The 13,099-nt window shown below is 41.2% G+C and overlaps 1 protein-coding gene across 2 annotated transcripts in view; it reads right to left on the reverse strand.

Moving 5' to 3' along the window:
• Rasef (RAS and EF-hand domain containing) overlaps positions 1-12,808 on the reverse strand; it is a 53,587-nt gene extending 40,779 nt beyond the window's left edge. Inside the window, exons 1-2 of one of the 2 annotated variants that reach the window (XM_051163401.1) lie at positions 4,021-4,348; positions 758-766 (exon numbers count right to left, since the gene is read on the reverse strand). In XM_051163401.1, the coding sequence (XP_051019358.1) occupies positions 758-766; positions 4,021-4,109 (98 nt within the window). In that variant the 5' untranslated portion in view covers positions 4,110-4,348. Of the gene's footprint in view, positions 1-757; positions 767-4,020; positions 4,349-12,380 lie in introns of those variants that run through there. The other variant, XM_051163393.1, reaches the window with a different exon arrangement.
• Between the last annotated feature and the right edge of the window lie 291 nt (positions 12,809-13,099).

Genomic DNA, 13,099 nt, shown 5'->3' on the forward strand with positions numbered 1-13,099 from the left:
GCAGAAGAAATGGGATGAAAATTAACCCACAGAACTTTGAATCACTATATGACATGAGTTGCATACTAACTGTGCTGATTAATCAGACATAGCCAAAAAAATTGTCCATGGTGCTTTAAATTTCTTGGAACTTTTTCTTCTAAATAAATTATTCAATCTACTCAGAAGCTAATTGTGATTTTTTTTTAAAAGATCAAATTAAGCATAAAAGTAAGTCTCATTATATGATGATATAAAATATTCAAACCTGTCATCCTTCTTACCATTAGATCCCAAGAGAAATAGTGCCTACAAGAATGATTCACATTATTAGAGCAATAAATAATTTCATTACCATTAGATCCCAGGACAAATACTGGCTACAAGAATGATTCACATTATTAGAGCAATAATGATTTCAATGCAGAGCAGGACCAGTCATGTCCTGTATCGCTTAGACTAGCAGTATACCAAATCTAAAGACATACTATATGGTTGAAATCTGTCAGAGTAATAGTTGTATGCATTATTTACCAGCTAACTGTTCAACACAGAAATATTCATTTGCAGAACTCCCAAGAGGTCTTTCACTTTCTGTAAGTGTCTAAAGTGGGAAAAATTATAATGACATGGATTCCTTTGGATCATTTAAAAATAGATTTTATTAATTTATTCATATTACATCTCAACTGTTATCCCATCCATTGTATCCTCCCATTCCTCCCTCCCTCCCATTTTCCCCTTAATCCCCTCCCCTATGACTGTGACTGAGGGGGACCTCCTCCCCCTGTATATGCTCATAGGGTATCAAGTCTCTTCTTGGTAGCCTGCTATCCTTCCTCTGAGTGCCACCAGGCCTCCCCCTCCAGGGGATGTGGTCAAATAAAGGGCAACAGAGTATGTGTGAAAGTCAGCCAACTCTCCACTCAACTGTGGAGAATGTCCTGTCCATTGGCTAGATCTGGGTAGGGGTTCAAAGTTTACTGCAGGTATTGTCCTTGGCTGGTGCTATAGTTTGAGCAGGACTCCTGGGTCCAAATCTGCCCATCATAATGTTCTACTTGTAGGTTTCTAGGACCCTCTGGATTCTTCTATTTCTCCATTCTCCCTTGCTTCTCTCACCTAGAGTCCCCATAGGAAGTTTTCCCCTCTGTCCCACTTTCCTGGTAAGTGAAGGCTTTCGTGTGACATGCCCCTTGGGCTAGTGTCCAGATATAAGTGAGTATATACCATTTGACTCTTTCTGCTTCTGGGTTAACACACTCATTATGATCATTTCTAGTTCAATCCTGGATCATTGTTTGATTCATCCTTTTCTGCAAAGTTTTAGGGATAATTTACCAGGAGGAATATACATAGATTAATTATTTTTAAAAATCTACCATTGAGTCATACATGGTGGCACACGCCTTTGATCGCAGCATTCAGGGAGGCAGAGGCAGGCAGATCTCTGTGAGTTTAAGGCCATCCTGGTCAATAAATTGAGTCCAGGACAGTCAAGGCTACACAGAAAAACCCTGTCTCAAAAACAAAAACAAAACTAAACTAAAATCTAACGCTGATTTAAAAAATAAAAATAAATGTGCATGCTACACAATCCGCTATTACATCAGAATGGCCTAGATCCTCTTCTGCCCTGATTTGTACACAAGGTGCTTGTCTAAGGTGCACAAAGCAATAGATGGGTTTAATCCTCAGCACCACATAAACTGGGTGTGGTAGCACACATCAATAATACCAGCACGCGGGACGTGAACATAGGAGGATGAAAAGCCAAGCCCATGCTGGGATGTAATGAGTTGGGTGCTAAACTGGATTCCATATGATGTGGTCTCAAAAAGAGCGCAGAGTGAGGGGTGGGAAAATAGGCAGGAACTGTGTCTTCACATCACAGGAAGGAAAAAAATACCTGATCTCTCTAGGTAAGAGTTGAATATGGATTCCTACACAAGCAGCATGTGTACGGATTCTTCAAGTGTTCTGGTGTTATCATTTGATGTCATGACAGTCTTATGTTCCAAGAGAGTATCAGTAATATGCTTCCCCAAGCACATTCACTCTTGATGTCAAAATTTAAAATAGCAGAGAATATACAACTGCTACATAGAGGTCTTAGTATAGGGCACAGGGGTGCCAAGAAAGGTGTCAGGTAACTGCTGACAGTAGAAGCATGCTACATTCATGATTATCAGGGGCTTATCTGAAGCAATTACACAGAATTGCAAAGGACTCAAAAATATCGTGGAGACTTATTTAGAGAGGGGCTTGACAAATATTGGGTAAAGATTAAGATCCAGGTGATATGTGTTAGTCAAAATCAAAAATAAATAAATAAACTATACTTCTGTGCTAATAGTGCCATTAACTAGAAAAGCAGCCCAAAACATGCCTGGGGTATCAAATGAGAGCCTGGGGCAAGAGCACACTGAACTATGGATGAGTCTTAGATACTTTAAACCTGAGCCTGTGCTTCTTTTTAAGTTCAATAAATCAAAACATGAATTGTATAAAAGATAGTATTAATTATTTATTTCTGATGAAAAAATTACAATTTGAAATTTTAAAAGGGTACTGGGATATAAGCATTTTAAGTTCAAATATTGAGGTTGGGAAAGAAGCAAGAGATCCTTGAAGAAAAAAAAGACCTAAAAATTAAATAGAGCCTGTAAACTGTTTCAAAGGTTACTCACGCTTTTATAAAACAAACATTTCTCTTAGATCACATATGTTTGTGTCTGTAGTGTTCTGTGCTCTACAAATGTCTGCACACCTGATTGCAGGACGCTTCTATAGAACAGTCAAATGCAGACACCACGGCTCCAAACAGGGAATCAGAGTAACCCAATTACCAGAAATACTGCTTGGTACAAGTCCTGCATTAAACTAGAAGATTGCAATTCAAGGGATGTCACAAGATTCTGGAAATAAATCAGGATAAGTTCTATTCTATATAAGCTCATACATAGTTGAAAAGTTCTGTGCAGGTAAGTCAGTATAGAACAAGTGAGTGTGATTGGGCACAGTTAGCACTTGGAGCATATGAAGGTACCAACAGGCAGAAAGCAGGATGACTCTGTGTGTGTGTGTGTGTGTGTGTGTGTGTGTGTGTGTGTGTGTGTGTGTAATTGACTGTTTTGGAGTCAGTCCTCAGTCTGTGCTGTTGACCGTGTTAGAGACATTAACTACTTAGCCCAACAAGATGAGCTACCCCAAGGAGCAGGACTTCCCTGGCTCTGTTCTGCAGCTAAATGACCAAAGGAAATTCTCATCCAATTATTAAGCCAAGGCCTCATCGAGGGCCCCTTGTCCAAATACAGCTCTGGTAGTTAAAACTTCAGCAACACATCTTATATATGTAAGTACTTATCTGGACCTCTCATTCTATCGAAAGTTTTAATAAGGAAAGTTCCTGAAAGATGAGAAAATTAACTAGATTCACTCAAACAATAGGAAGAATTCAGAATGCAAATGGCATCCTATTCAAAACCACTTGATATGTGGTATCTGGGAGTCTGCCAGTGAAAACAGTAAAGTGGTGCAAACAGAAGGCAGTGTCCTGCAGGTTTAGAGGTGGCACTGGTATCTTCTGACGTCATGAATTAACAGAGCATAGCATGGGCATTAGAGCTCAGTCAGACTTAAGTGCAACTGCAGCTACCAAGCTCTTTGTGCAAGGGACAACACTTACCCACTCTTGCTTCAACTCCTACACCTACAGTGGGACACTGGGTGGAACAGTGGAACTGAAACTTATATGTACTGTAAGGTCAAATCTTTACTGGGGTCCGCAATATAAATATTCTGTTTCCTGCTCCTCATTGATAAAATAATTAGATTCTGGAAAAAAGGAGATAGACAGCTCATTTGAGGCTCAGCAGGTGTCCAGAAGGGCTGTCCTGGCTCTGAATGACTGGTGGAAGTCAGTGCTCTGCCTACAGTGACTCAATCTGTTGTGGACCCCAGTAAAAATTTGACCTTACATTAATAGAAAACCCTCAATTTTTCATTCAGAATCAAATGCTCTGTAAACTTACATCATGCCTCGTGAGTCTGTATCCAAGCTGGCCACATATAGCTGTATGTAGCAGTCTATGGATGAAAGCCACACTGCATGACACTTCTTGAGCCATGATTTTCTACTGGACAGAGGCTGATGGTTCCCTTCACTGGACTCTCAGATGCTTGAGTTCTAACTCTGTTCTTGAAACCACAACTAACCAGCTACAACCCAACACTTCCTTCCTTCAATCTCGCTTCAGATTAAAGAAAGAAAATAGACAGCAAAATCTTTTATTTTAACTTTTTCCTTAAGTGACTACAGGTTTTTAAAATTCCGAAACTTGAATGTTAAGCAACTAACATGACTTCCTTATGGTGTAGTTTTTCACTTAGATTGTCACTGATTGTTTGTGTTGAGTTCTGATTACAGAAGTGTACAGACATGGCCTGAGGCAGAAACAGGTTATAAAGATGCATCTCATGGAGCCTGACCATGAGCCTCAGAATTACCCATGAATCTGAGGAGCCCCATACAATCTTCTGAAGATAATTAGAGAGATTCTCCCACGCCTATAGAAGATTTACTCCTAGGCTGAGATTTTTCACCTAGCCAACCTGAGACCACTTCTGACAATTGCCACACCAATACATAGTGGCCCCAAGACTGAACAGCAAGCGCCATATTGTTGGACCACAAACTCACAAGTTGGAGTAATACCAAACAAAAAACCAAATAAGCACTCAACAAATGGGAGACCAGAAAAAAACTAACAGGGACTAAATTCTAGATGCCTAAGTCCTATCACAAAATGTCAAACAACATAAATAAGCAAGACAACATGTATCCTCGAGAAATTAGCAACCTCATTGTTGTATTCCATGAGAAAAACAACTTCGAGATAATGCATATAATGATTACAAGACAGTGACTATAAATATGTCCAAAGACATAAAATTAAACTGGTGCCTATTTAGAAGAATCACCCCTACTGACTCGCATCCATGGTACTAGAATATACTGCACGTTACTGGAAGAGAAAGGTAATTATCTGTATCACTCAGCTACAAGCCCTGTGCTCAACAACAGTGACAGGTATACAAAACATACTGGTGCAATAGTAGAGCAACTAATTTTTTTCTAGACTTAAGGCCCACTCCATAAGATGAAACACATTTCTGACACTGCTAAGGTAGCCAAGAACCTGAGACTACATAGATTAACTGAGGTCAACTGGAAAGGCTACCTCCATAATTATGCTGTTAAAGAATATGGCAATAAGATGACACCTAATGACATATTGCTATACCCATAAATCTGCCTCACTCAACACACACCAAAGCAACTTTTTCTTATAGTAGATAAGAACTAACACAGAGACCCACAACTAGACAATGTACAGTGTTAGAGACTTTGGAGCACGCCATTATAAATGGGATGTTTTCATCAAATCCTTCAAGGTCCAGGGAGCTAGGTAGAAGAGGATGCAGAAAGATAGATCCAGACGTAAGAGTCAAGTGAACAGTGTCTCCTGGATACAGCAGGACTGGTGCACATATGAACTCAAAGACTGTGGCAGCATGCACAAGGCCTGCAAAGGTTCAAGCTAAACAAGGTTCCAGCACTGAAAGGGGTAAGTGGGCATAGGACCCAAGCCCTGAGTAGCTATCTATAACTGATATCTATTGGCAAAGAGAAAATTAGTTTTTTCCAATGGAGAATTATTGGGTATATTAACCACACTTCAGGAAAAGGCCCCATGCTCAAGAGTAGTTGGCCAACACAAAATGAACTTAGTAGTATTTTTGTCGACTTTTCCCTCGTTTGGGTCTTCTGTTTATTTTGATCTGCATTTTGTGGGTATCTGTTTCTTGGTTTTCTTATAGATGTTCTTAGTTCTTTTCTGATTGTTTTTACAGAGAAAGTTGGATAGATAGGTAAAGAGGTAGGAAAAATCTGAGAGGAGTTAGGAAAGCGAAAAGCAATCAAAATACATTACATAAAAATTTTTCAATAAAGAAGGAGCCAGGCATGGTAACACACAACTGTAATCATGGCACTTGGAGAGGCAGAGGCAAGAGGATCTCTGTGATTTCAAGGCCACACTGGTCTACAGAGGGAGTCTAGGACAGCCAAGGCTACCCAGAGAAACCCTGTCTCAAAAAAGCTAATAATAATAATAATAATAATAACAACAACAACAACAACAAAAATAATAATTACAATAATGATAATAAAGAGAAATGGCAAAATGAAGATGGAGAATAAAACAGTTGAAGGAAATAATACAAGCAATTCAAGAACAAAGGCACTCCAAACTGTCCAAAGTTGACCTTATAGTTCCTTACAATAGCAAAATGCTCCATCGTCCATAGAGACTTACAATGCTACTGACATGTGATACCACAGGGGTCCCTCAAATTATCTAGGCTGTGGCCATTGCTTCTGGTTGCTCACCATAACTGGGTTATCCTATCGCTGAAGACACCACAAATATCGGTTGCAAGATATAGAGAAATCATTCTAGAACTGACCTGGAAACTTCCTCAGTGTTATACATGCTTCATACTGTAGGAAGTCACTATTGTGGCAGCTGGGGGGTGGGGGGGTGCGGAGTCAGCAATAATCTCCCGGCTTTAATCCTTGTGGTCTACAATACCAACTTGCTCATTAGAGATGCTTACTGGTGAAACAATGGCACAACCACTGGAAGGGAAGCGCCAACTGAATTGTAATCAGACCTGAAACCCATCCCTAATAAGAGAATCCATGCCCTAAACCTATTCCAACAACATCACCAGGTAGGGACCAAGTGATGAAGCAATTATCTCTGAACATGTCTAAGGCGGTTATAGCCACTAGGGGTGATTTTACTTCTGTTGTTCTGTGTAGTAGTTTGAATAACAAGTTCCAAATCAAACCAGCTATTGGAATACTTGGTCCCCAGTGGTGGCACGATTTGAGTAGGTTTAAGAGATGTGGTCTTGGTGGAGAAAGTATGTCACTGGGAAACAACTTTGTTATTTCAAGTCCACCCACCATTCCCAGTTGTCCTTTCTCTGCTTGGTACGCAATGTTGAGACCTCAGCTTTTTCTCTAGCTACCATGTCTGCTATTTGCTGCCATGCTTTGCAGCCATGATAGACTCTTAACCCTCTAGAACCAAATAAACCTTTCTGTTGGGAGCCAGGCTGATCCAAGACTTTGTCATAAATCCTGATGAAAGGATAAAGAAAATGTTAGTTTCGTGTCCTTGCTCGGAGGCAGGCATGGCAAGGTTGGGGATGTGGCTGGCGCCAGAGACTCAAAGAAGTTAAGGTATTGGTTCCTTAGAATCTGAATTGTTCTGCTGATAAGAATGAGGTTATCAGTTCCAGAGCCACTGTGTTCTCAGTTTGGTGATGTAGCCAAGATCCCCTGTTCCTTTTGTGAAGCATTGCTTGATTACCTTCCTGTGATCCAGTCCCATTTTTCCCCTAAAAACTGCATATAAGAGTATATTTCTTAATAAACTTGCCTGGTACAAGTCATCAACTTATGCAAGACCTGGTCACAACTTCCCTACCTTCTTTATTTTCTCTTTCCCAGCTTTCCCCCTTGGGAACTTAATACTGAAAAATAACCTGCTGGTCCAGGTCACACTTCCTTCTATATTTGTCTTAGTCAAGGTGCTTTATCACTGTAATAGAAAAGTAACTAATAACTATCTTCCTCCCTATTTTCCTCAGTATTGCCCTCCTCTTTCCCTATATAAAGTTCTAACTCATCCCTGTTACTTTTCTATTGCTGGAATAGGACACTACAACCAAGATATTTTATAGATGGAAGGATTTATTCATGCATGTGGCTTCGGAGGGTTTGAGTGTATAACATCAGAGTTGAGGAGGTAGGCAAGGCAGCTGGAACAACCAGCTAAAAGTTTACATCTTGAATCCCTAGCAGTAAGCCTTGAGAGTAAACACAAAATGCAAGTCTTTGAACTCTCAATGTTTGTCTCCAGTGACAAATCTTCTTTAACAAGGCCACAATTCCTCAGCTCCACCAACTGAGGACCATGTATTCAGATGCCAAGATTACAGCGGACAACCCAATCAAACCACCACAGTTACAAATACAATTTGCAACATGGACATATTATCAAACTTCCTCTCAAATGTATCTCCATATCCATAGGTTAATGTTGTCCTCAACTTTGATTTAAAAAGCTTCTATGCAGTGACTAGCTGTTAGTGTAGATTCATGCTTGGTCAACGTACCGAGAAAAATTTATGTTGAGTACTCAGCACCAAATGAGACACCAGCATTCCAAAGTTCAGTACATATAACTTAAACAAAGACCCAAAAATGTAAGAATTCACCTCTAAGAAGTGAGGCTGTAGAATAGTATTTTATAAGCATGGCACGGTTGTGATATTCAAATTCACAGCATCTGTGACTGCCTGCATAGTTCCTACACAATACCAAGCCAGTTAACATACTATCATAGATGCATAGGGGCTCATAGGACCTCACCCTAACCAAGAGAGCTAATGGTGGTTGAGGGTTATTGGGTGGTGGAGCATGGGAAAACAAGAAGTCATTGTCATCACTGATATAGCCACTGGTGAGTCACTTGTACTGCAGTGGAGATCTGTACTGGTAGTTGGTTTGGGGTTTGTTGTTGTTGTTGTTTTGATTTATTCATTGTTGTTGTTGTTTTGTTTCTACTTGACACAATCTAGAGCTAATGAGAAGAGGGAAAAACATAAGAAAATGCTTCTTTTGAGGTATCTAAGAAAGCAGGAAAAACAAGCTAATAGAATAAGCCAGTAAGCAGCACACCTCTGTGGATGGTGCTTCAGCTCCTGCCTTCAGGCTCCTACTCTGAGCACCTTCCCTGACTTCTTCAGTGATGGACTGTGACCTGAGAAGTTTAAGATGAAATAAACCCTTTCCTCCCAAGTTACTTTTGGATTTTAATCACAGCAATAGAACCAGTAACTAACGCAACAGCTTCACACCCATGAGTGGCTATCTGATGGATAGCAAAAGCAAAAAGAAGGAGAAGGAGGAGGAGCAAGGGGAGGAGGAGGAAGAAGACTTGCAATTGCAAGTGGGACAGAGACAGCAGAAAAGGGAGGTGATGGGTGGAATGATAAGAGAGATTGGACGGAATAATGCAACTAGAGTGTATTATATACATGTATGAAACTGTCAAAGAATCAGTCAGTTTAAAGAAAAGGACATGTAACACAGCTTGAATATGAACTCCTGTCCTGTCCTAATGATTAACTAAGCCCAGAAAATCTAAGGCAAAAGCTTAGTTTTTGGAAAATTGAGTTTCTGATTTTTTTTTTTCTGTTCTGACTTACTTTGTCCCCTGGAAGTACATCTTTTTCAATAGATTGCTTCGGTTTCTGCTACTATTTACCTATCTCTGGTCAATTCTTTTTTCTGGGAGACAGGAACCCAGAATCTTCCCAAGGTGTCTACTTTATTCAATGCTTTATGTGGGCCAGTATCATCAAGAACTTTAAAAAGAAGTGGTTGAATCTACCCAAAGAATGGGGGGAAACAGCCTGAGGTCACTACTCTTTGCAAATGCAAGAACCAAGAACTTAACAAAAACAACAACAACAACAACAAAAAAAAAAAAAACCACAACTTTTTTTCCTTAATACAATGACCAAGACTCTAGAAATGGTCTGTATCTGCTCTATATCTGGACATCCCCTTCCAGCCATTTCTCTTCCTACCTCTAGGACTTCCCTTGATCAATACCACTCTCCTTGCTATATTCTCTCTCTCGTTAGTGCTTTACTTTGCCTCCTACTCTATTTCCACTGCTATGAGACCTTATTCTATCTTTGTATCCACCCACATGCCCGGCTACAGGTCACAAATTTGCAGAATGTACTGGAAGCAGTACCTCAAAGAGAAAACAAACTTAAGTGTGCATTGACATACATCACAAAAACGATTTAAATTCTTTTACAGGACAATTTAGTTTCTTCTCTAATCTCAATATTATTGTGGACTATGGTGTTTAAGCATAAAATCACTTAATATTTTCACTTGGATGATCTAAAATGCAAAAGTCATCAGCACTACCATGCTTTACGTCTATGGGAAGAAAACATTCTTATATCTAGTGTATTTCCATTTTAAACTGAGTATGTTTATACCCTAAGACAGGCCTAGGGCAGCATGCAGGCAAGATAGAACACCAGCTTGGGAACAAACTGGAATGCCACATTTTTCTAGAGGATTCTTTTTTTTATGAAGAAGAAAACATAATATTTTATATCAAAACAACCCCAAAATATCACATAGAAAAACAAACAAGTACCATTCTTCTTAAAGATTAAAATTCAAGACTTTGGGGCTACATGAGCACTGGCTGCTCTTCCAGAGGAACTGGGTTTAGTTTCCAGCACCCACAGGAGGCAGCTCACAACTCTTTCTAACTCTATCTCTAGGCAGATCTCATACCTCTTAACTGGACTGTGAAGGCATCTGCACTCATATGCATGTACCCACAGATACAAATAATATAAAATAAATCTTTGTTAAAATTGTCAAAACGTCAAAGAAAATTCTCATTTACAGCAGTTGACAATTGATGGTTCCCTACAAATAGCCAAATGGTCTTTAAATATCATTTAAAGAAATATCTGAGAAATGTTATGGGTATACCATAAGCTTCTTGAGGATGTGAACTCCCTCTTTGCTTGGCTTTTTTTCCCCAGGGGTCTGAAGAAATGCCTAAGATAGTATTTGTCATCCGTGGGGCATTCAAAAAAAAGTTCGTAGGCTAAATTTGCCTAAAATAATGCAGTAGAATATCAATAACAAAAAGTTGTAGGGTTTTCATTTTGTTGTGTTCTTAATCAAGGATAGACGCAAGAAGGAAAAAAGTGAACAACTGTATGAGGAAGTAGAGTGCTAGCAACCCAACTTACCAAAACAGTTTATTGCTGCCATGGCAACAATCAGGTGGTTCAACTCAGTTTGGTTCTTTTTCACTTGAACAACACGGGAAAGCAAACACTGCACTTGTTAACCTCCCATCAGAAAGGCTTAGGACAGAAGTCTATCAGGCGACATTGATATATGTAATAACGTCTGACAACATTTGGAAAGATATGCTGATAGTCATCCACTAGTTATGTTCACTCCTAGTTTGAGAACTGATTCTAGAAAAGTCAACATAATCTTGAGAGGTTAAGTGTCAAACATCTGCTGCTGAAATCTGATAGGAGGGAAAAAAACAAGAGAATGAGCATGCTTATACACAGTATCTCTCCCTCCTTCATTTTTAAATCGTTAATTTTAAAAAAATCAATTAGGTACGATGGAAAGATGGCTTGAAGAATAAGCATAGCCTACAGCAACAGTGTTTAAAATTTTCTACTTCCCTGGTTGAGACACTGTGGGGTTTGTTTGTTTTTCCCCCACGCGTATGTAAGGGATTAGCCCTCACACCCAGTTTCTCAACACAACGTCACAGTGAGTCACTCAACCTCCCTGCACCAAAATTCCCTTACTCAACTGGAGGGAGAAACTAGGATGACGAAGCATATGCTGCGAAGCAATCTAAAGGAGCTGACCCCTCCCAGGACCGTTTCCTTTCCCTGAAATATACAAACTGCCACTAAACATGAAGCCTTCTGGGTCTTAATAACAACAGCCAGAGCTCACTAAAATCGCAGCTAAATTCCAAACACAAAACAAACTTCGGGATAAAAGCAGGAATGCAGCGAAAATGAAGTTTTGACCCTCAAATAGCCTTTGTATTCCTTCCTCCAAAGAGAATAAAGTTAATAACTTGATAATAAGACATTTCCTCCTATCTGTAAGGTCACATTATCTACTGAATAAAAACGATTTTCAGCTTAGAAGATCTAGGATCAAATTACTGTTTTTAATTAACTGGGAAAGTCCTCTGAAGCTTGTGGATTTAAATTCTAGGATTCTTTCCTCATTCAGTCAGAAACAGACAAACCTACTTCCCAAAGTATCCTTTAAAGAAAGAAAGGGATATAGTACATGTATCCAGTAGTACTGAGGCTTCTTTTTCAGCCTTAACAAACAACAAAAGCACAACTTTTATATAGGATGCCAAGCTGGCAAGCTGGCTATGGGAGCCTCAGCAGGGAAGCAGCAGTAGATGGTGACTTGTCAGGTCACTGTGAACCACTAGGAATGTGCCAGCCTCTGCCGCGCCAGAGGCTACAGGTGTCAGTCACGACAGTACTTGTAGAAAACCTCACTCCTCGAACTTATGCCCTACTAGTAATTCCAGATCTCCTTTCCTTTTCCTTTTCGGAAATGTCACCGCCACTTGTTGAACAGAAAAAGCAACTCACAGATTGGATGTCCCGTTTGCGAAGCGCACGCCTCCAGCGCTCGCCCGACCACGCACCTTGGAATGAGCTGGGCCTCGTCCCCGAGGCGCGCATGGAAGTCCCGCCAAGCCGGGCCCGGGCTCTCCGGCTCTGCCGTGTCCCAGGCGCCCTGGGTTTCCGCGCTGTCCCTGCCCAACGCTCCGCGAAAGCCGCGCGCGAACTCCGGGAAGGTGATGGCGCCATCGCGGTCGGTGTCGAGCCCCAGGAACACTGCCTCTGCTTCGGCCTCGGCCACGTGCAGTTCCGCGCATAGCGCGCCGAATTCAGCACGCTCCAGGCGCCCCGAACAGTTCGTGTCATAGGTAACGAAGATCGAGCGCAGCCGCGCCAGTTCCTCGGGGTCCGCGTCCGCCTCCATGGCGCCGCTAGCCACCGTAGGGTTCCGAGCTCCGGGGCTCCGCCAGTGGAGCAAGTCCAGCCGGTTCTGCCACCTGCAGCGGGCGGGGGATGTCCGGGAGAGGCGGGGCGCCAGCAGAGCTTGCCTCCAGCTGCAACAGCTTTAAGGTTGCCCAGAGCGTCCGGGCTCCACCTGCAGCCACCCTAAGGGTTGGCTCCACCCTACCGTAGAGCAAAGACACAGTGTGGCTCCTGGCATTCTTCTGCAGCAGCTGGACAGTCACTCTGTTAAGCTTTGGAAGACTAAGCACGAATGAGGAGCAGTCTGCACTCAAATTCTCCTTCTTTGAACCGCAAATACTGATAGCGCCAGCAGGTGCGTGGAATGCTAACTCACTGA

The sequence above is a fragment of the Acomys russatus genome, chromosome 2, assembly GCF_903995435.1.
Source record: "Acomys russatus chromosome 2, mAcoRus1.1, whole genome shotgun sequence".
NCBI lineage: Eukaryota > Metazoa > Chordata > Mammalia > Rodentia > Muridae > Acomys > Acomys russatus.